This window comes from Strix aluco, chromosome 6 (genome assembly GCF_031877795.1).
Source record: "Strix aluco isolate bStrAlu1 chromosome 6, bStrAlu1.hap1, whole genome shotgun sequence".
Classification (NCBI taxonomy): domain Eukaryota; kingdom Metazoa; phylum Chordata; class Aves; order Strigiformes; family Strigidae; genus Strix; species Strix aluco.
In genome coordinates this window covers 10576236-10600580 of record NC_133936.1, presented here as the reverse complement: position 1 = coordinate 10600580, position 24345 = coordinate 10576236, and the positions used below count along the sequence as shown (strand labels likewise).

Below are 24345 nucleotides of genomic sequence, written 5' to 3'. Positions count from 1 at the left end.
ACTTGTCCTCCATGCTGGGGAGAGGCCTCCGGTCCCCTTGCGAAAGGGGAAAAAAAAAAAAAAAAAAAAGAAAGAGACGGGCGAACGCCAGTAAAACGGAGGGGAAGTGCCCGCGCCCCGCGGCTGCGAGCAGGCGGGGAGGGGCCGTGAGGGGCCGCCCCCGCGGGCACGGGGGCACCGGGGGGGCCCGAGGGGCGCCGCCCGCGGGCGGGGGGGGCGGGACGGCGGTTGCGCTCCATGCAGTCAGTCACATGAGCCGCCGGGGAGCCGCGCAGCCCCCGCCCTCCTTCCCCCGCACCCCTTTGGCCGTGAATGGCACGGCCCGGATGCGCTTGTACGCAAGGAGGGTGCGGGCGAACCATTGAGCGGGGGCGGGGGAACCCGGCAGCCGCCGGCTGGGAACATCCCTTCGCCCGGGCGTTGCGGCGGGGCGGGGGGGAGAGAGAGGACGTGACAGGCTGAGCGCAGGCTGCCGGAGACGGAGGGCGATGGTCGTCCCCAGGGGACAGGAGTACCAGGCACCCCAGGAGGTACCGTAGCGGCGTCTCTGTCAGCCCCCCCTCCCCTCCGCGGGCAGAGCGGCGTTGGCGAGGCGCGGCCGCCCGCCGTTCCCCCGGCCCCGCTGCACTGGCGTCCCCGGGCGCCCTGCCCGCTCCGTCCCCTCCCCGCTCCGTCCCCTCCCCGCGGGCCGGGGCGCTGACTGGCCCTCGCCGCCGCGCTGGGGCTGCGCCGGCAGCCCGGGGGTCACCGCTGGACGGCGGCTCGGCCCTGCGCCCCTCCCCGCCTGCGGCCCGCGGCCCCGTGAGGGGAGTCCCTCGGGACGTGGGGAGCCGGGCCCCACTCCGGGGGGAGGCCCTGTGGGGCTGCAGGCAGCGCCTGTGTAGATCACCTTCTGTGCACCACTGCGTTTCCCTGTGCCCTCTGCTTGCGAGGCTTTTCAGGTTTCCGTGGGAGGGAGGGGAGGGGAGGAGGCTGTCGGAAAGATTTTGGGGCAGGGGTGGCGGGGAGGGCGGGTAGGTGGGTCCCTGCAGCCCCTGAGGGGAGACCTGAAGCCCTGTTAGCTGTCTCGCCGGCCTAGGGCTGAGGTGTTGGGGTGCTCTGTGCCTCCAGTGCATCACGTATATCCCCGAGCTGTGGGGTTCCATCCTGCAGCGTGGGGACAAAAGCACAGGGTTGCTGTGCTGATGAGGCTTTAGAGCGCTGAAGCTGTCCAGGCTGCCCGTCAGAGTTTACTTTTTGTTACTGCCATACTTTGGGTTAGCTTAAAATTGCATTATCCAAACAGTGGAATTCCACGTGAATTTCTCCTCCTGTTTTTTGTAAAAGGATTATAGAAACGTTAAATTGAGGTGTATGATTTTGTGAACCCTGAAATTGAAAGAAATGTGCAAAATGGAGACTAAATTAACTGTCTTACAACAGTAGGAGCAATCTGTCTAGCTGGAGGCAAGCAGTGGTCTAGGAGTTTGGACAGTAAAAGCAGATTAAAGTATTTAGGTGAAAAAAACCCCATGTAGAAATGCATTACCTATTGCCTCAATGACTTTCAAATTAAGAACTAAGTTGCTAACGGAAGTCAAGGTTTTCCCTGATACGTGGTCTATGTTAAGACGAAGTTTGGAAAATGTTAATTTGAAGAATGGAAGAGAAAAACTGAATTACCATTGCAATGTTCATTTGTCAGGTTGAAACAAGAGAAGATGAGGAACAGAACATCAAGTTGACTGAAATTTTGGAATTGTTGGTGGCTGCTGGGTATTTTCGAGCAAGAATCAAGGGGTTATCACCCTTTGACAAGGTGAGACCAATGCAATATTTTTAAAAACCTTTTTCAAGTATATGAGGATTACATATTTTTTGCTAGTTAGTTGCAGTTCTAGGTGACTTTAAAAAAAATAAGATACCTGCAACACTTGAGGCTTTCCTATGTAAATCATTCTGCAAATGACCCAGTTTCAGACAGGTAGGACCTCGTCAGTCTTGAAAAATTATTTTGTGCAGCAAGGCCTGTTCTGAAGGAGACAATTGGATGCAAGCTAATTGCTGGTGTGCTTTTTTGTGGGTGTTATGGCCTAAGTTATAGTCTCATATATGGGAAATTTTTCCACTCTCCCAGCTGCACTTAGAATAGCTGGAAGACTTGATACTTGGAGATACCATGGTAATTTTAAAAAGAAGTATTTATTAATAAGAAATGAGGAAATATTTGTCTTGAGAGGCTCTGCATAGGAATGAAACACCCTAGTGAGATTATTTTGGGCCTGTTTTTACATATCTTTAGAATGTCATGTATGTTAACCTTTCATTGTCCTAGACAGGAAGTATGTGATACTGACAGTGAGCAAAGTTCAGGCTGAAAAGAGACTTCTGAATTGTTTTAGTGCTGACTCCTTGAGAAATTCCCAAACTACGGTTTGAAAACACAACTACAGCAGCTTTGAAATGGACTCTTCTGTTTTCTGCTCTTTCTTTGATCATAGCACAGCCTTACTTTGCAATGCAATTTTAGTTTCTTAAAACTGCTTGGCATTACTGACCTTAGCTGCTCAGGAGGCTGTGCACACAGACACAAAGTAAGTTTCAAGGAGACCGCCTTAGGATGTCACATTGTTGCGTTTATGTGTAGAAATAGATGCTTCAGGTTTATACTTGCCTAAATACCATTGCAAAGTTACCATTTCATGACAATGCCCAACCTTTGCAAAAATGAGCACTGGTATTGAAAATGATCTAGCTGCTAGTATAAAAGGGATGGACACTGGTTAACTGTTTCAGAGGGGAGTGTGAGAGGGGTAGTGTTCTAGAAGACCTTGTATAGAACACCCTAATTTGCTGTGTGGTGTTGGTAAATTATTCCACATTTTAATCCCTTTTTCTGTTCTTTCCCTTTGCACACATTTAGGTTATCTTGCATATGTTTATGGAAGGTTGTCTTTAAATATTTAATGTAATTTATGTAAAGTTGATGAAATAGCTCAGGAGTTTAAATATGCCTAAGTATTTGTAGGAATAAGGCCTGAGATAGAGACTTCTATAGAGCTGGGAGTTTTCATTACTATGTTGATGCTGTGCCTAGCACTTGGTGTTGCATATGTCAGCAAGCGAAGAATAATAGTAGCAAAGGTACCTATAAAGGTAAATATATGAATACAGAAATTATGATCCTTGATAAAATTTTGATATGGTCACTTTTTAAAGATCATGACATTTAACATACTGTTGTGTTTTATCTATTTTTTTTTTTAATCTGAGAGCTGTTTCTAATAAAGCTAAGAGAAAAATTTAGAATGTCACTAACTGCTGGGTTTTTTCTGTCTTGTGAATGTGTATTGTGTGTAGAAGTTGATATATGTACACTAGCTAAATGTATTTCAGTCTTAATATAAGAATACTGAGGATGGAGAAAATACTAAGCTGCAGTTTCTAAATAAAATAAATAAAGCCTTTACGATGTATTTGGTTTTACCTCTTCAAATTAAAATGGAACTAACCATGCTGTTGCTCCTTTGCTAGGTGGTAGGCGGCATGACGTGGTGTATCACTACTTGCAGCTTTGATATCGATGTTGATTTATTGTTTCAGGAGAACTCTACTATTGGTCAAAAAATGTAAGTTGATTAAATGGCAAGTGTGGAAATTTTCTTCTTCTTAGAAAAGAAGAAGTGGGCGGGGGATTGAAGTTACCTGATGTTTGCTTGTTTATAAGAAAGATTTTTAGTCCAGGTTTCCTGCTTTTCAAGACCACCTGTTTGCAAAACACTGCACTGGTTTCTGGGTTTCTTAGATTCTAGTTCCACAGACTCTCAAACCAGAAATAAGCTTATTCCAGAAAAGGCAGTGCTATTCCCCTCTGAACTACCATGTTCTTACGTCCCCACTAAGCAGTGAAAGCATTTATGTGGCTCCACATCAAACTGGATTGGGAACTGATCCAGATTAAAACCTATCAAAAAAAAAAAAAAAAGAAAAAGAAAGGAAAATAGTTTTAACATGAATCAGTTCCTGGATCCAGTTCTCTATGCAGCTGCACAGATGCTTGTGCTGGCACAAGAGGATGATGCAGACGCCAAAACAAAGGGCAGAGGGGGACCACGCTGCTGGAGAGTGGAGTGCAATGTTAGAAGGCCTTCCTTGAGTTCTCTATGTCTGCAGTTTTGCTGTGTAGATAGCCTCTGATTCTCCTTTATGGTTCTGGGTTGGAATTGTAGGTGTCAACAAACAGAATTTAAAGCGTGACACTGTTGCTGGAAGTTACCTGCCCCATTCTGAGGAGGAGGAGTTCCTTCTTGATAGTGACCCAGTGAGACCATTTTGGAGTGATCATTTCTTATGCATGGAATTTGTTCACAAGCCAGCTAATTCCTGCATTAAGGAGGTTGTAAAAATTGTTTATGCTGAGAAAGGGAATACATTCTAAACTACATTATTACTTTATGCATTTCTGTGATAAGAGCCGTAATTAAAATTTGCAGGAAGTAACAGTTGCATGAAGAGATTTGTTTGTTCAATGTGGTTGAAAAGAACATCTTTCTGTGCTGTTTCTTGAAAGTCATTTGGCATTGGCAAGACTGTAACACATTTAGAAATAAAGATTTGTGGTTATTGCCATTAGACTTGGTGACACTCAAATCGCCATAGATAGTTATATATAGTTATATATAATGACAAAAAGCATTGTTAAATGCACAGAATTAAGTAGAGAGTAGGAACGAAGACAACACTTCTAACAACTACCACTACCATCTTTGTTATCCTTAAGAACAGCAGGATAGGAAATAGTTAAGTTGTTCTCAAAATGTTCTGTTATTTTTCCAGCTGACTGGATGCAAAACAAAAACTAGGCTCCTCTCCCAAAACAGCAACAATGAATTATTTGTAAAACTAAAGTGTTTAGAGTCACACAAGCATAGGCTGTTTTGATGTCCATGTAATGTTTATATTAGTGGTGGCTCTGTGCTTCTGTGATGCTCTCAAGATAAGGAAAAGTTAAGCTGTGTTTTCTCAGTATTGTGGTGTCCTATTATTTAATTGCTGGGTTGAAATAAACATGGAAATGTGCATTAGGAGAGGATCCTGCATCTGTTGGATAAATAACTTTTTATTTTTTTAATTGCATTTGCTTTGATTGTGCTGAGAGGGACTTGCTGTTTTCATGTTGTAGAATATTAGCATGGTGCCATAGCGGAAACTGCCTTATAAGAATTATGTCAGAGTTTTCACTTCTCTCAGGCAGTATAACTTTCCAGGCTCTGTTCCCAGACTTCGATCTCTGTCTCATATCTCTTGCTCCCCTTTTGTTCTTCCAGAATATCAGTTGTCCGTTTGGGCAATACTGATGAATACCATTGAGGTCAGTACTGGACCAGTTAATTTTTTTCCTTCACGGAAAAACAGTTTTAGTTTTTGCTGTACAGTGTTCATCCTCAGTGCTGACACCTGCTTTAAAAATGTGCTTGACAACATTGGCAGCAAAAAATACCTTGCCCTAGAAGAACGGATTCAGTGGAAGCAGGATGATGTTCTTGTAGAGGATAATCTATTCACTTTACCAGCTTGTACCTGAGCTGTAGAATGGGATGATTGCCAGCAAATTCAGTTTTACTCACTTCAAAACCATGTGGAGTATACTGTGTATTTAGCTTTTAGGTGTAATATATATTTAAACTCATAAAGTTTCAGTAGTAATGTCAAGATATATTTTGGGAGTTCTGCTAAAACAAATTTTTAAGTCCTTATATTTGATTCTGGACTTTCTTGGAGTGTGTATCTTTTACTTAGTAGAACTGTTCTTAAAGCTAGTGTTTCTTCATGTGTGCATATATTATAATACGCAGAGGTGTTTGGAGATATATCTTACGTGGGCGTTTTCATCTGACCAGGCATGCAGATCTTAAAATTTTGTGTGTAATACTATAGATGAAATCACAAGCTAGAAGCCTGCAAGAGGGATTTAACCACCTCTTCACAGACTAATAATATATATAGTATAGTGTAAAAGCTATTTTGTAAATGAAAGTTTGATTGCTTTTCACAGCTGTATGCAGTGGAAGCCACTAGAGGGAACTTTCTAACTACTAACTGTGTTTGCAAAAATAATTTGTGATTTACCAAAGAAAACTGTAGTAGCGTATATACATGTGTGTTTTTGTTGTTTTATAATAGTGCCTTAACTGAAAAAATTGTGTCAGTATTACCAAAAATGAAGTGTCCTCATCGTTTGGAACCACATCAGATCCAGGGACTGGATTTCATTCATATATTTCCTGTTGTACAGGTAATAATTTTGTGATGTATCAATACTTTGCTGAAAAAGGCCATAAAACTTGCATAAAAATTTTAACAAAGATCTGTATTATCGTTTGGCTCTGTATTTAACTTTGGAATGAATAATCACAGGGAAGTGATTTAAACGAATGTTTTTAAAGAATTGGGTGACATTGTAGATGATAACATTCTTAATCCACATTTAAGAAAAACACAAAACAAACTCTTTAAATTCTTTGAAATAGAGTCAAATTCTGCCTTTTGTGGAATGTCTGCTTAAAAAAACTAGTTTTAAGCTTGTTTCGGAATCTGATAATCTACTTTGTCAGACTAGGAAATAGATGTCTTACAGTCTATGTTTAAGTTTATGGAGAAGTTACACAGTCATTCAATCAAAAGGGTATGAATAAGGCTTTAACCAGTTGGTGTTGTTTCTTTAAGCGTAATTCATCCTTCGTTCGTATCACTTAAAAACTGTATGGGTGGAAAAAGAAATTGCTCCGACGTGATCCTATTACTGTGTACTTGTTGAGCACCGCTAACTGACCACGTGCATGCTCATAGTTCTCCATTTTCTTAAGGTTTAAGCTAACACGTGATGTGTTCCAATTATGTGTGGTATCTTGAGAATCCTTGGTGTGTCGTTATCATTTTTTTTATTTTACTTTCATCTGCACACAGAAATGTATCTTTGACAAATAGGGAAAATGAAGACTGTTAAGCAAGCTTCTTTTCATTAAATATCTCCTTACCTCCTGCCTGTGAAAGCATTTAGCAAGTAAGAGTTTAATCTAAATTCCAGTTTGTAAGAAGTGGGGAAAACATCTTGTTGTCTCTTTTTTGTTATCTTCTAGTAGGCTCCGGAGAAAACCACGCTTAACTGCACTCCCCACAAAAAGTTACGTGATGTGTACTACTGTTACACAGCTTTCAAGCTGTGCTGATGCTGCCTAAGGTGTAAAGTTTGTGTCTTGTTAATGTGAGGTTTTTACTTCTAAACTTTTATTTTCCTACCAAAAAAAAAAAAAAAAAATCCCAACCCAGGTTAATTTCTTGCCCGGGTCACTTGATGATAATGATGATGATAATGAATGATTACATTTATCAAATATAAGACTTCTCTCACAGGAAAAGCAATTCCTCTCCTAAAGTGAGAACATGAACTGTAACTCCTGCTGTAAAAACTATAGCACTAGGTGTTCTTTTCTCTGTCCTGCTTTATCCAAAGTCCTGATTTGGGATATTACCTCTGGAAAGGAGAAACATTAATTCTATGCAGGGAGGCAATCAGCTTCTAGATTTCTCTGAGAGCAGTGATTCTCAGTATTAGTAGCTGGCCAGTAGGTGGTATATCTAATCCATACTTGGTGCAGAAGTCCTTCCTGATGAGCTTAGTTTTTTTGCATGTAGAGGATCTTTTTTAGAAATTGTGGCTTTCTCTCAGGTCCCTGTGAAGTTCTACCTGCTCCAGATACTGTTGGTTCCTCATTTCATCCCGACCAAGACAGGCTTTCAAGAAAATTTCTGTTGGTCTCACCAGTATATTGTGTTCTGAAGAAGGCCATGCAAGAGCTATATTAGGCTCACCAGACCATAGCATGTAGGAATTGTGTATTTGATAATGACACTTTGCTCAATGCCCCATTCAGTTCAAGATTTCACTTGCCGTCTGTAAATCTCAGATCAGTTCCCAAATAATACAGAAGCTCTTCCCTCCACCTGGCATTGTGTCCCAATAGCTCTTGCACTGTGCAGGCTAGTCTGGTGAACTCGATGGGAGGAATTTTGATGAGTCTCTCCCTGCAGGAAGAAATTAGATTGAGTTGGCTTGCTGCCATAGACTGTAGCAGAACCTTAAAAAAAAATAAATAAAAAAAAAAATAAAGATTCCAGTGAGCAGAAATGGTGCTGCTGTTCCTAGTAAATTCTGCTTATGTTCACAGAGAAAAATATGTAGACAATCTTGTGTTGAGATGTGCTTTGTAATTAATAGTCTGCATTTGTTGTCATCATCTTACCCTCACTTTCCAGGGGTTCATGGTTATAGCACAGAAAACAGTTGCTGGTTCAAACTTGGATCCCAGGATTGATCTGATCTCTTACGTGATCTCCTATGTGGGCTGTCAACAGCCCACAGGATTTATCTTCTCCAATGTTATTTAAAATGTACTTCAATCTTTTGTGGCTTTTTGTGTGGTCTTATAAATGTCAGAAGAAAGTCTCTTTTCTCATAGGGGCATGTGGTTCTTCTTGAAGAAGGCTCGAAGATAAGTCTTTTCACAGTGGAGCTGTAGTTTTTGAAAACAGTAACTGATCTATAGTAGGAAAATTTGATAGAAATGCATATAACCTCGCTGTAATGGCTTTTACCTCAGGTACAGCCAAGATTAATGAAACTGGGTTGTGTTCCGAGTGGTCTTCTGTCAGAGTATAATGGACTAATGATACAAGACAGGTTCAGCTGGTTGGTTCCTGGCACTGAGAGCCCAGAACATTTTCTGTTCAACTTCTAATTGCTTCAAATTCCATCAGAGATCCAGCCTATCTCCTCCCACACAGACTGATAGAGATGGGTGCTGTGAACAATTCAAGCATGCTTTGTAGAAGGATGACCATACCATAGCCCACAGACTGTATAAAAGCCACCTGGACTGTCTGTTTTAAAGTATGCTGCCTGGGCTTCTTGGGAGTAGAGAGGGACAAACCTGTATGCATGCAGAGTATATTTTTGTATCCGTGCTGTAAATCAATGCTTCCTAGAACTGAGGGATTTATTACTTATTCAGTATAGCCTGCTCAGTAGAAGGACAACTTTGATAGCTTTCAGAGTACGGTAGAGTGTTGAGTTTTTTGAAGATAGAACAGGATATATGTTGTGCAGGCTGGTACAACTGAGCTCTTGGTCTGGTGAGTTGTGAGGTGTGCTGGCAATTCCATGCTGTAGATGAAAACAAAAAGGCAGAAAATTAACATTCCTTTGTTTTGTGAACTGCTGATGTGTATTTTTCTGTATTATGTATTCTTCTGTATTTTGATAACATAATGTTATTAGTGTTTAACAAGTAGTAACAATGAATACTGTAGATTACATAACTACTTAGTGTGGTGAGATGTACTTTGTTAAAACATATTTTTAGCTTAAGTAGTAGATTTCTTCTGCTAGGATGTAGGGTTTATGTAACTCAGGTTTTTGCAAGGACGCTTTAGGAGGGTTTGTTGGGGTTTTTTTTTTGGGGGGGGGGGTAATTCTTCTTTTTTAATTCCTTAAAGATGCAAGCTAAAAAAATATTCAAAGTGGCCCACATCCATTACTGTTCCACAGATGCTCTTAATTTTCCTTTTTGGAACGATTTTATTGAAGATACAAATATTTGGATTACAGGAATTCATTTGGGAAAATTCCAATGAGCTTTGCTTATGCTTGTGAAAATTTCATATGTTTTTGTTTATAAATGAATTTGTCAACTAAGAATTCCTAATAGTTGAAATTTGCAATAAAATTTTCTTGCCAGACTTACTATAAGAAATTAATTCAAATGTACAAGCAATTCAGTACATGAGAAGTTACAGTGCAAGCTGAAGGGAAAGTCGTGCAACAAAATAACTAATTTTGCAATACGGTATTTACAAATAACCTTCATAAGAGTGGTTTTTTGGTATACCAGGCTCTGCTCCAAGGAACTTATAAGGGAAGGCCATTTGATCTTTGAATTATTGAATCCTGCTGTAGCATGAACAGTATGGCTCATTGAGGTTTGTATGGTTCAATATAGTTGAACAGGATGAAAAATATTAAGGTTTTTATATGTAAAACTTTGATTTTAAGGAGATCCATGTGGTTTCTTAGCTTATGTGTTACCTGATTGCTCTACTGAGCTTCTTAGTATGTAGAAGAGCAAACGTGAAGTTTATAAAATAGCTAATACTGTATCATTTTGTTAGGAGTAGGTCCCTGAGTTACCATGTTTAAAAATAAATGTGCTTGTGTGCTTAAAATGTGCTTGTAGCTTTTATCATGTATTAAAAATAATTATGCAGTAGTTTGGTGTTTGCTGCTGTTATTCTTCCCCTTTCCACTTTTGTTTTTTTCAGTGGCTGGTGAAACGTGCAATAGAAACAAGGGAAGAAATGGGAGACTATATCCGTTCTTACTCTATATCACAGTTTCAAAAAACTCATAGACTACCAGAGGTAAGATCAAGACAGTTCTTATTTCTATTATATGTCAAATGCTCAGGTGCAGTATCAGCTTCACAGCTCTGAAATTAGCACAATATACCAGAATTGCCTTTGCTATCATTTTGTTAAGTGGTCCTAGAGGAATCCACGTACAAATTCAGCTGGGAAAAAAAATTAAAATGTTATGATGACAGAGAGTTCATGGATACTGGTTAACTTTTGCTTTCTGGTTGCCTTAGTTTTTCTGCAGTATTTGGTACCGTCAGTCTGGCTTGCCAGGTAGGTCCCTTGTGGAGTGGATATAGAGCTCTGTGCAGCGTATCCAGGGTAACTGGGTTTTGTTTTAGAGTGCTCAGAGTCATCTCTTGTCTCCCTGTATCCAAACCTCAAAATTTGTTCTTGAAAACTAGATTCCTAAAAAACTTCATTCAGAAACTGAACTTGGGGAAAGACAGAGACAGACAGGTTTGGGTTAAAAAGAAATACATTTGTTTCTGTAAAATATGATTGCCAGAGGAGTGAGAGGTGCAGTTTTCTCCAGAAGTGTAGTGGTAAGAATAATTTTGCACTGTTTGAGATACCTTGATCACCTGCCTCCTCCTTCTTATAATAGTCAAATGCTGCCCACTTTGAAGCTACGTGCTTAGAACAGTGTTGTGATCCTCTCTTCTTCCTATTCTGCAGTAATGATATAAAGTTTCCTTGGTGTAGGAGGAGAGCTGGACCGGGCTTGGATTTGTGCCTGTAGTGCAGAGCCATTGGTTCTGTTCATGCATACCCAAGGCAATTCCATATTTAAAACCTAGAACCCAAGTTTTGTCTCTTAATTCAGTAACAGCATTAAAGGTAGATGTCCCTACTATTAGGAAAGACAGCTGGATTTTATTAGCTTGGGGTGGTTTGAATTTTGTTTTGATTTTTTTTTTTGATTGTTTTTAATGCTTAGAAACTTCTCTTTTCCACATTAAGCCCATCCCAACTTTATTTCTTCTTAATTATTAATGATTGGAGATCCTGGTAGTGGGCTGGGATTGCATTTGTGTCAGGTACTGTCTAAGCAGAGAGCAGAAAGACTGTTGATCTGGATACAGTTTTAAAGACCTACCTACCTGTCTGATGAGAGGAGCAAATACTTTTATGTGTTACAGGAAATCACTACCATTTCACCAGCTAATTGGGCAGCTCAATTAGAAACTATTTGACAACTTTGTTTGCTAAACTTATTGCAATGGTTGAGATTTAATCTCCATTCCTGGTATTTTTAATCACCTCTGTTAATGTCTTGCAGGATGATGAATTCATGCAAAGAAGAGAGAAGGCTATCAAAACTGTTACTGATATCTTTGTAAGTATGTTAGATTTCTATGATCAGGAAGCAAGTGGTTTTAGTAATGAAATGGTGGTGGTTAATTCTGTGTAATGCAGCCAATCTTGGATTTTCTTATAAGAAGGTCCCAATTAAGTCACACGTCAAGCTTCATTCTTAGACCACGTCTCAAATACCAACATACCAGCTTGCAAACCTTTTAGGTGTGCGCTGTATGAGTAGATAAACCATATCAACTGCCTGCACAGAGAGTGTGGAGTTCCACGCTGTCAAACAGAAGTCACAAGGTAGCTTGCAGGCTATTAAACCCTCAGCACACTAATTTTGTTAGAAGGTATCAGCAACTGGGCTATTTATTTTGAAATTAATCAAAATGGCGATGATCTCCTCAATTTAAATATCTGCATTTCAGAACTTGTCTGGTTTACTTCTTGTAATTAGCAGTGAAAATACACACCCTAATTGGGAAACGTTTTCTTTAAGTAGCAAATGTTGGTTGGGAAAGGTGGTATCACTTGTGTTCTCCCTCTTCAGATGCAGATCATCTACCTCTTGAATAAATTGTTTGTTTATGTTTTTTGAAAGCTTGTTTATGAATGCTATCAAGAGTGACGTGTAAAATACGTTGGCTATATCACTGTCTCATACCTGAATTTAGATGCCTAGCTAGCAACTTGAGTTTCTGTCCTTGCTTTCTCTTTAATTTCCCTGTTTGCTTGTGACTGTCAATCTGTCAATTCACCATTTCTGACTCCCAACAGTTTGCTACCTTTTTCTTTTTTTTTTTTTTTTGTCTTCTTGGACCATCTTGATAAGATAAATTCAGAGGTCAGCATTTGAGAAGGGATGAGAAATCTGGGTATGCTTTGAATGGGATGCTTCCAAGGCTCCTCAATAGATGGTGAAACCCCACTCTTTGGAGAAAATAAATGCTATTTCAGGTAGCTCTAGCCAGACACCCTAAACTCTTCACCCATGGATAGAGGTGTTAAGTGCCAGCATAATGAGCTATATGATAGCTTGCATAACGGACTGGACAAGTCATGTTACTCTTTTGTCATGTTTTGGAGTAGTTTTTCCCTATTAATGACCTAAGTGCTGCTGGGCCTAATATATGTGGTTGAATTACGGTGTAAGTTTATAGAAAAACATTGCTGTGAAAGTCTCCAGGTGATGACCAATGCAAATCTCTTGTTAATCTATTTGAATAATTACTCTTGCTTTGAAAATTTCAATTACAGTCCCTAACTGTTGTTCCCAGTGGTTTGGTTGGGTTTTTTTAATTATTAGCAGACTTACAATGAGTCTCTTACTCCAACCAGTGATACTTGTCTTTCCAGTGAGATCTGTTTTCTGTTTTACAAGTGAGCTCCCCAAGTAAATGGGTATTACTGTTTTGTTTGTGCACCTGTATAACCCTTTAAATTGAGAGAGAATGCAAACCTGTGTAAGAAAGCAAATGGCAAATGTGTGTTGTATCAGTTAGTGCTTGATATTCAGTGAGCTTCTGCTTATTTTCAATTTTCAGAGTAATTGTCCTAATTTTTCAAGTGTTTCAAATGTGTCCATTTTCTACCTGCATTGTCTTTAAATAGTGCTGAAGATTCTGTATCCAAGTGGCTGATACCAACCTTGTCAGGGAAGAGACAGAAACAAAGTAATCACAATGCTGTTAGGAGGCACTAGTACCTAGAATTTTTAGTGTCATTTTAAAAAATACAGAAGATATTTGATTAGCAGTGAATAAGGCATCCCTTTGAAGGGATCCTAGTATGTGTCAAGTGGCTTGTCCAAAGTCCCATGGTGCTTTACATATCTACCTGCATGTGTTCTGAAATTGCTTTTTAGAGCTCAAAGAGAATGACATGGTGAAGATGGAGCAGGTACATGTAGGCCAGATCAGGTGTTTCTTTGCTGGTTGAAGCCAGTGAATTGATTTTCACCTGCCCAGTATATTAGGGGCTGTTACTTTAAACTTCATAGGTCATGATCCTGGAATCGGATATGCATGTGTCTACTTCTGCAGCTAAGGGAATAGTTCTGTGTTCAGGGTCCAAGAATGAAAGAGATATCTGTATTCAGGGTCCAAGAATGAAAGTAAGGAAAACAAGGTACAGTCTTAAAAGTTTGATAGCATTTTGCACCATTCAGCTAGCCTGTCTAAATATCTCTGAATAGCTCTCCTGCCTTTAGGTGTGCTGGCTGCTCTCCCCAGTTTGGATCTATCTGCAGGGTTGATAAAGGTGTATTCTGTCTTCTCTGGATCACAAATCTCTAGTTTTTAGGTGCATCTTCATGGTAGATAAAGTTTTGACATTTGTTCATCACTGCTCAGGGTATCATTAGACAAACACCTCTTCCTTAAATGTATGAGCTATGTCAGGATTATATGATCGACAGCTGGAACCTGATTTTCTTAATGGAAGATTAGTTTATTAGTGCCTCTTAAGGCATCAAGGCACGAGCGCAGTCTAGAAGAACACACAGTGAATTTTCAGGGGAGAAAGTGCACAAGCTTTCCTATCTATCCATAGGAACTGGAAGAAGGTGGCGGCTGTTAAATGAAGGCTCTTTTGCAGGTCACCTTTAAATCGTTATGCATTGGAATTGGAAGAGAAATCCACTTTCCTAAGAGGACCAGCAAGTGTGAAAGATTAGTCTGTTGTCTGAATTCATTATTATAATTCTGATCTAAGGACCTACCCTTCTCTTCCCAAGGGGACAATACAGTGAGATTTATGGTCACAATCAGGCCTAAAGGTTAGAAAAGGAAATACTAAATATCAGCAATGGTTATTGGAATAGGAACTACTGGTGCTGAAAGGTGACTGTCTAGTGAATTGAGATTATCTTGCAGTGGTTTTGTTCAACTGCTCGATTATCTGATGCCAAGACTAATGTTTATGGTATGATGCCTACTTTATATAGCACAGGTATAATATAGAGCTATAATTACTTTTATGACTTACATTGCTTTTCTGTAGGTGTGAAAGTACATTTTGTGGGAGATTCTTGATCTTAAAAAGCTTTTTCATATGACAGTCAAAAATGTAGCAAGATTTGATAGCTGGAAACAAAGATGACAGAAATTGAGATTAGAAATGAAGTAAAAATTGCAAAGGGCAGCTGACAAATTCAGGAGAAACTCGCCAGAATACTGTCTATTTTCACTTGTTTGAAATCTCTACTTTGGGCTTACATGTCTGAAAAAGATTGAAAGCTATATTGGCAATGTTATGGTGCAGGAATTGGTTGTTGAAAATAATAGTTTGTGTTGTACAAGGTCAGATCAAACAAAAAAAATCTTTTTTTATTTTCTTTTAGAATCTTTGCAACTTCTTGCATTAATCTTGTCCCATGTGAATAGGATTTTCTGAAGTTAAATGTGTATGTGGAAAGCCCGAGTTTTGATTTCAACTTTTGTTTTTTGTAATGTATTTGTTCTAAGCATTCTGAGCCTGGCCCTCAAAGGATTCAAAATATATGAATTTAAAACAGACCAGAAGAGAGGGGGCTGTTCCTTTTTGATGCTGATTATTTGGGAGTGATGATGAAGTTTTTCTCTGCTGGGATGAGGGCTGGAATTTAATTTCAGAAAAAGGAGACAAAAAACTGTCATCTAATTGATTGAGGGGGACACTTTTAAAAAATATCAATTGGAGGAAAAAAAATCTTTGAGATCACAGGTTCTTGGTTAGTTTTTTTCAGTATCCTTACTAGCAGGATAGCAATAAATACTAGACTTCAGTTAACTTCAAAATCTTTATTCCAGCAACAACAATATTTCATTACAGACTGCCTGTGTGCTAATCTTTCACCAAACAGCAAAAATAATTCCAGTAAATGTTATCTTGGTTCCAGCTTCTAATTTGGGGAAAGCTGAGCATCTCATGATTATTTTTTTGTTTGGCTTTTGGTTTTATTTTGTTTGTGGTTGAAGTAGAATAATTTTTCTAATCTTGCTATATAGTCTTTTATAGTGGTATAGTTGATCTATATGGAAGGAGGATGAAAAAAGGTAGTTTAGTATAGGCCATATTTACAGCGCTGTGACAGTTGTGCCTGCATTAACAGTCAGGATAGTGGCTCTGTCCTTTTGTTTCCATTTTGTTTTTAAATTGGAAGTAGCTCTATCAGCACAAAATACTACTTGTGAATCCTTGTTTTATTTGGTGGGCTGTTGTCCAGCTATAGGATCACATTGGGATAGCATAAGATCAAATGATTTTAGTACCGAACTTCTTAAGATACTTTTGTTCTTTAAATTGCAATAAAATCTTTTAATTCCATTGCAACCTGTGACCATTGAATAGATAATAATTACATTTAGTTATCTAATAAGAGATTAAAAATAGAATGGACTTGCAAAGGAGGTAACATTTCTAGACGCTGGCATTATCAGCTAAATCATAGGATGTTTTTTTTAATAGATGTTGGTTGTGCTATTTTTGACTCTTCTTTCAAATGTTATAGAGGAGATGGTTGAAGAAATCGTATTTGTTGTTAAATGACCATTTATAATTCTTTTAAAACCTGGAAAGACAGGTCCTATAGCAAATTTTTTAGAAGTAAATTCAGTAAGATTTTATCATGTAATTCCAAAGAGAAAGTGAAGGATATTTATTTGGGTAAGCATATTGAGTTGGAAAGCAAACAGTGGTATATATCACTCTAGATAACAATTCATCATTTATTTTAGAAAAGCCTTTTACAAGCTCTGAATTCATTCACTGTCTTACAGGAGGTTTACAAACCCCAGAGAAAATATAAACGTCAGAAGGGAGCTGAAGAACTGCTAGACGAGGAATCAAAGGTTCATGCTACACTTCTGGAATATGGCAGGTGAAAGGCTTCATTTAATTGTCTGGGGGTTTTGGTTTGTGTGTATTTAGAAGCATTCATTCTATATAAAATTTGGATTGCAGAGGGTTTTTTCTGCTACTTCAGAATCAAACTTTTTCAGATTTACCCTTGTTTGGTTTCAGATTTTGTTTGTTTAACCTGTAAATTCTCTGGGGACTGAATAGTCCTCATGTGTGAACAATGTTTTGTACAATAGGAGCCCAAGTTCTGACTTTATGCTGCTAGTAGGGTATGTTTATTTAACATACTTGTTCTTTGCTTCATAAAAATGGCTTAATTTCATGATGCTTCTAGGTAGTGTCTGTCAACCAATATTGCCTCTTTGCAATCAGTCCCCTGAAAGTGGGGCAAAGAGGAGCTGAAGTTGTTGCTTCTTTCTATAGTTCTAATGTGGTTGCTACATCAGGAAGCTGAATCATGCTTTAGTGCTTTGTCTTCTTATTTTCTGCCAACTTCAATATAGAGACCAAGTTAGCAAGGTTTGCACTTATCCATTACCTTTGGAAGTCCCTCTGGTTTAATGAGACCTCTCCAAACACATAAAAATAAGGTTACAGAGTTTCTAGTTTCTACTTCCAGTTTTCATAGTTTAGTGATATGTACAGCTTGTCTGCTGTCTGAGCTCTTAATACTTAAGGAGTACAAATGACATTTGAATTCATTTTTTGTATCTTCTGTGGTGGCTTCTTCCCCAAAGCCATAGATTTCTTTTCTTTTGGTCTCAGTATTTTGAGTACCTTCCTCTTACCCTTTTTGTGCATTTCTCTTGACACACAGTTGAAATCAGCAAGTGTTCTCCCTCTTGTCAATACTTGAAGTTATGCTCTAGTTAAGTATGACTGAATTTACTCATTAAGTATGAGTGTTGAATAAATGGAGAACTGGTGACAATTGATACTGCTACTGAGGATCACTTTTAGCCATAAAAGACTTATAAATAGTCCTGCTTCTGCAGTAGTTAAGGAATTAAACAGTTGTAGTTGTAAGTTAATCAGGAACACCACTTCTCTTTGTATCTGTGTATGTGCTGGGTTTAGTGCTTCATAATACTGAAGATAATTGCTTGATGATATCTAAAATTTCTTTCTACCTGTTTTTTCTTTAAGATAATATTTCCAAAGTAACAACATAACTCATGTCAATTTTTCCTCTCCCTCAAAAAACAGATGTAAAAAAGTTCATTTGAGCACGTATCTAAAGCTCTGAACGACATGCTTCAGAAAGAAATTGCAGATTCATCAAAGCACACAAGCATGAATGGTTTTCTGGGAGTAGAGATTGCACTGACAATTTCTTGAGGTCTTTCCAGAATTCACTAGTATATAGCTAATGGCTCAGGATTAACTTCCAAATGGAAAGAGAGCATTGCTTTTTCCTTTCATGAACTTTACACGACAGTATTTTATGAACAGTCTAGATTTGCAAATCATGATGGAAGGACTAGATGGAGCTGAAATTAGTCTGTAAATATGCTGCGGTTCCTATTTATTTAGTTTATTTGAAGCATTCCAAAACTAACTGGAACCTGGCTGTTGGCTTTGTTAAACAATTCTCTTTTTAATGTATTTGTTATGTTGAAAACTGACAGAAACTTAATGTATTTGTGAAAGTTGTAGACAACAATGTATTTATTTCATGTTACTGTTTTCTTTTAGGAGATATGGATTTAGCAGACAAGCGGAAAAAACAGAACAGGTAAAAAATATACTAATTTTAAATACTTCAATTGTGGGAAGAATTACGTTGTTTTTACTGAAGTGTTGGTTACTGTAAGATCTTAAAGGAATACAACAGAATAAACATCTACAACTTCTATTATTACCATCTCTTAAAAATGGCTAACTGGAACTAAAAATCTGCATGCCATGAAAGATGCAATTGATTGCTGTCTCCTTTTTTAAAGGGTTTCCTTCATCAAAGATCACATTTTGCAAAGGGTTTGCTCTTAGAATAAAGGGGAGTTTGGGTGTTTGTTTTGTTTTTTTAATGTGAGGTAATGACATATCCTGTCTGTTTAATCTTTTAACTAAGTGTTCCATGATGTGATTGTTAAAGAGGTTCTCCTTTTCTTTTTAAAGAACCATTCAGCTTGGTAACAAATGTGGTAGGCATTTATTACATAACAGGTTATTTAATGTGATAGAGAAACATGATACAGTGCCAAAAATAAATCATAATGCCTGTTGAAAAGTAGCATCCTGGCTGTGCTTTTGGTGATTATGGAATCATAAAATGTCCTTGTTGGAGTTTTGCAGTTTTATTATTTCAGTGCAGATGTTACTTTAGCTACAAGTTTTTACTGCAGACAAAGATAATGAAGAAATGCACTAAGCAATGTCATGGACACAGCAATGCATTGAGTATATTAAGGTTGCTGCTCTTCATTATCTCAATATTCTGCATACAAATTTAGCATTTAAATTTTATAAATGGAGATGTTTCCCAGTCTAGGTATACCTCTTTTTCCCTCAAAGTAACTGCCAGACTGCGGTCATGTTTATAGAGTTCATTTGGTTTCTTCAAAAATATTACTGACTTCAGAATATTGTATATTAGACAGTCATCATGTTTGTTGTATGAACTGAGTCTCCAGTAAGGTCAAAGTGGAAGATTAAATAGTCAGGTTAGTGTCAATAGAATGACCATTCAATAGAATGACCTAGAAATTGAGTGAGTCTGTCATCAGTTCACATTAGTTTAGTGGTATGTGTTCTTCTGACTGAACTAGGCAATTTTATACTTTTTTTTCCTGTTGTATGTTTGTTACACCAATATTAAGTTATAAAAAATGATGTTAAAAAAATTTCAGCTTTTTTATATATAGCAGACATCATATTCTGGGGTAGCTAGTTTGTCCTGTGAGGTTGGTAGTTCTCAGAAGGCTGTGGAGTAAGAGATCTTTGACCCACATGTGTCCGTAGAAAGCCGGAGACACTGTCTTAAACAGGTGGAATACTTACGAAATCAGCGAGGATTACATTTCAGTTGGCATGAACTGGAGTGTGAGGAAGTTCCAGTAGCTGAAATGTATTCATAGAAACAGAACAGCTATATTCCAATTTTCTTCTTGCTGTCTTTCTTAATATTGGAACTAAATATAATATTAATTTTTCTTTAAAAGGCTGAAGATAAAAAAATTGCGCTACCTCCAGGGCTTGCAGGAGCAGGAAAAGCTGAGCCTTGTGATGAAGATGATCTTCAGGCTGCCGAAGAGGTGTGCCACATACGTAGTAGGCATGGATGTTACTGACCGGGGGGGGAGGGCAGCCATTTTCTCTGCCCAGTCCTTCTCTGTGAGAAGGAAAATCTCCATGCATAGCTAAAGTGAGAGTTGCTTCCCACAGGAGAATATGGTACCTGAAATTGATGCACAAAATTAAATATTTGTTGATGTTTAATATCAAAAAATTCAACTTTTGTTTTGGACTCCAAGCATTTTTAAAAGGCTGGTGTTCAACTGACAGTGGGAGCTGGATACTCTGATTGAACCTGTACTGTTACAAGGAATTCTCCTTAAATTTGGTAACTTTAGCCACCTCTTCTTTAACTTTCATAGACTTACTGTCCCATTACATGCATTAAAATACATTATATGATACTAATTGTATAGATGTGTCCCTGTCACTAGGCAGAACCGAGTTAAATAATGAAAGATAAATTGTTATGTGTAATTCCTCATCTTTTGCCCTAGCTTCGCATTAAAACTCTGATGACTGGAATGGCTGCAATGGCAACAGAAGAGGTAAGCAGCATTTAAAACTCATACAGCTTTGTTTAAATTATGGTTGATTATGGCAATTATTCCTAAAATTAGGTTAATGGTGAGTCTGAACTCTTGGAATGACAGTGTTTAAATTTTCATGAAGGGAGTGCAAGAAAAGATGGTTGAATTAGGAAGACAGTAATTTTTATGAGGCTGATGACTTAATAATTTGCCTTGAAATGATAAAAGCAATATAAATAAGTGCCTCTTTCAAATGGTTTCTACAATGAGAATTTCAGGGGAAAGACATCACAGTGCAGCTACCCAAGATGCAGTATGATCTTACTTTATTCATCTTGTGAAGATATCCAGAGGAGTAATTATTTTACTGGTGAGAGTGGAGGAAAATTGTATGGGTTTCAAGATGTTTTTCAAAGCACTGATAAATATTTATAAACAACACCATTAGTCTAAGACACTGAAAATACTGGATATGTATATTGTTCTCTTAATTAGTTGCAGTTAGTGATATAATGGAACTTGTAGGCTGTTGTAATTTTGAAAATTCTTACATTTTGATTTCTGGGTGAGAGGACTGGTAAGAAATTCAGTTGTTAAACATTGTTTCTGTTTATGCTGAAATCACAGAAGAGAAGGTAGTAATCAGTCTAGTCTCAAAGCTGATTGACATGCTTTCTACTGAAATCCACTGTAGAATTCAGTTCTACTTGAAGATCATCTTTGTACACACATCCAATTTGAAAGGTGCGTTCTTTCACACATCTGCATTGTTATAGTTTGGCTCAAAATGTGGTCTAATAGTGAGTTTTATTACTGCGCATGCAAAATTCAGTATGCAGAATACAATTAGAAGTAAGTTTTTGAAAATCTGAGCTCAAATTTGCTAAAAGGTTTTAAGTGAGAAATTTCTAGTGGCGAAGTTTTTTTGGGGGTGGACTATTTCTTGATCTTTTTTTATGATTAGAGGTTTTTACGCAGTGTAAAGGTTTTGCACATTTCTGCTAAAATTAGAGCTTGGAGAAATTGCCATGTAAAAAGCACAGGCAGTTCCAAAACTCCAAATGTTTTCTTGACACAATTGCAGGGCAAATTGACAGCAAGCACAGTTGGCCAGATTGTTGGACTCCAGTCAGCTGAGATCAAGCAAATAGTGTCAGAATATGCTGAAAAGGTAAGTGTGTTGCCTAATTGTGTTTTACCAAGTTGTGCTTGATAGCTTATTAATTCAGGCCTTAAGCTTCCAACTTAATTGCCATGATTCTCTTGAAACAACACTGTCTCATATATGCTGTGGATAGGAGCACAGTCAGGATCCAAGAAAGTATTTTAATGAGATTTAAACATGCACAAGCTTTTGGCATGATAGTATATATTCCTGAATTGCATTCACCAGTAGTTTGGGGTTAAGCACCTGCTTAAATGTTTTCATGAACAAAGAAGGGCCTGAGTTGGTATCTCCTCAAACTAGAGTCCTAAACTCTTAATGCATTTTAAAATGTTCAGTGTAAAGCACAGAAATACAGTTGTGTGGGCCTGCTCAGAGAAGAACCTAGGTGGCCTCCACTCAGATTTTCAGACACTGGGATCTTCTTGCACTGGTCTCCAATTCTCAGTCATGCCCTGGATCTCTAGTTTTGAATCTACTATCATGAAAACCAAACCTCTGTTGCTTTTAAAAGTCAAGGCAATTAATTGTGCATATTAGCTCTATTTATTGTGTTCAACTGTGATTGTTTTTACAGTAATGTGAAAAGAAAATCTGGCTCTTCAAGCAATTAATACATACAATGCATCACTGCCAGATATGAGTTATAGGTCGCTCTTATTTGTCCAATAGTCTTCTCATATTTTTTCCTTTTTGTTGACACATATGAGGTATGGAGCTCTCCCATTTGGGAGATAAATCCTATAACTCAACAGAGTCTATAGTAAATTCTTGCCCTTTCTTTATTATAAAGGATTGCAAGAACAGAAGCCCAAGGGTCATATTTCAATGTTACATTTCTTCTGTTCTGAAAGAAGGCAGCAGGACCTTGACTATTATAGTAGAACAATGATTAATACTCTGGAAAGTAAGAACTGATTCAAGTCAAACAAAAAATATATCGCTTCTCAAATTTTGGTATGTGACCAAAAAAAACTTCTGTGTATGCATGCATGCACCAGGAAAAGAGAATTAAGGATGTTATCAAACAGTTTACTGAAGCATCAGCAGTGTTTGGATATAGTTCTAATAATTTTAACCCCTTGTATCTATATATAGTCTGAAGAACACAGAAGTGCTTATTTGTTTACCAGAGTCTTAATAGAATCCACAGGCCTGGTGAAGGTAGCTGGCAAACAAAATTCTAGATTTGATGTTGCCATGCGCCAGGATCTTTCTTAGAAGATGGAATTTTTGTGGATGATCAATGCATAGAGTTTTCTGTATTTGCCCCTCCTTTCTGCTGCTGTGCTAACTTGCTGGGTAAACTGGAAGGAAGATTCTAGTGTCGTTCCTCACTTTTTAAAAATCCTGGCAGAAAATTATTAATGTGGCTTTTATCTGTCTATTCATCACCAGCTTTCTAAGGCCAGTTACTCAAAGTAGCTTTGATTTTACTGTGTTAGAAGGATTCTTCCTCTGAGACTCAATTTACAAATATAGTCATTTGTAACAAGTGGTTTTGCTAGGAGTAGAATAGGAGGAAAAGCTTGTTCCCTGGTAAAATGAGAGAATGACTAAAACTAGAGAAATGCTGTCTCAAAACTACCCCCTTCCAAAATGCCTAAAGGGGGATCCTCTTCAGCAGTCTTAAATGCTATTTGCGAGTTGCTTTTATCTTGAGAAGTTGACTCATAATATTTTTGGACTTATAGAATCCTTTGTCAGTGATTACTAGGCACCCTGCACAGTCAGTTAAAGTAGTATACAATAAGCATTTCAACTATTTACTATGGTTAGGGGTTGTCATTCATGGAAGATACTGAATTGGATGTTTTTATATTTTTTGGTTTGAGGAAACACTCAAAGATAAAGTGAGATGCAGTGATTTTTATCTTTATGTTCCTGAGCCTTGGGAAAGTGTCCACAAAAATGATGGCAAATTAGATTGAAATGACTGCTGAAGATCTACATGGAACTTGACTGATTAAATCAGATTTGAACTGTTATGGGGTGGAGACTGTTGTTTGGGGTTTTTTTTCCCAGTGGGCTTACGACAGTGGACTTCAAATTGAGGCAGCTATGATGGAGTTAGTCACAGATCTAAACATCTGGAGTCTATTTGCCAGCAGGAGATGGTTGAACATGAAGAGATAAACAAAATGATTTACTGTTATGAAGTTTGTGGTTCTGTACAGAGACTGTTTTTAAGAATGTGAAGTTCTGTAATGATTGAGTTATCTTTAATTATGGCTAAGTTTATAGCACTAATGTGTGTGAGAGAATCTCATTACAAAGAATAACATTGATGGCATATATTTCCTTCCTCCTTCCCATTTAAAACTTTTACATGTGAACAGTGGGAGTCAGGCTCTTAAAGTCTATAATCAGCCATTTATTTTGGCTAGCAGTTTCTGAGTTGCCATAGAGGAGTGATCCTCATGCATGATTAATACGGTGTTTTAACTTAAATTCTGTCATAGAAAATGAGACTACTAACACTTTTTGTTTAACTTGTTTATTTGAACTGGCTAAATCTTTTTAGGGCAATTGAGCAGTTGTAGGGAATGGGGAAGAATGGAGAAGCGAGTCTATACCTGTCAGTGGTGGAGATAACGTGTGTTAGCAGAAAAGTTGAAAGATGTGTCCGCGTATCCCTTTTTGTCACATATAATTGAAGTTCTTGTTTTGAGATAGAGTAGCAAATTGATACAGTCAGAGACACTAGGGCTCAGATACAGCTTTCTTAAATTATGTTCAAAAGGCAACTGCTGTTTCAGTCTAGTAAGAGACCAGGTAACAACAATAGTGTCAAAAGCAAAGTAGCTTCTGTAATTTGTGCTT

The 24345-nt window shown here is 38.1% G+C and overlaps 1 protein-coding gene across 1 annotated transcript in view; it reads left to right on the top strand.

Annotated features, from left to right (window-relative positions):
- CCDC93 (CCC complex scaffolding subunit CCDC93) overlaps window positions 1–24345 on the top strand; it is a 50347-nt gene continuing 26002 nt past the window's right edge. Inside the window, exons 1-11 of the mRNA XM_074828633.1 lie at window positions 1–530; window positions 1685–1798; window positions 3514–3608; window positions 6163–6274; window positions 10357–10455; window positions 11732–11788; window positions 16512–16612; window positions 18289–18328; window positions 19755–19847; window positions 20325–20375; window positions 21442–21528. Coding sequence (XP_074684734.1) covers window positions 489–530; window positions 1685–1798; window positions 3514–3608; window positions 6163–6274; window positions 10357–10455; window positions 11732–11788; window positions 16512–16612; window positions 18289–18328; window positions 19755–19847; window positions 20325–20375; window positions 21442–21528 — 891 coding nt within the window. The 5' untranslated portion in view covers window positions 1–488. The remainder of the gene's footprint in view (window positions 531–1684; window positions 1799–3513; window positions 3609–6162; window positions 6275–10356; window positions 10456–11731; window positions 11789–16511; window positions 16613–18288; window positions 18329–19754; window positions 19848–20324; window positions 20376–21441; window positions 21529–24345) is intronic.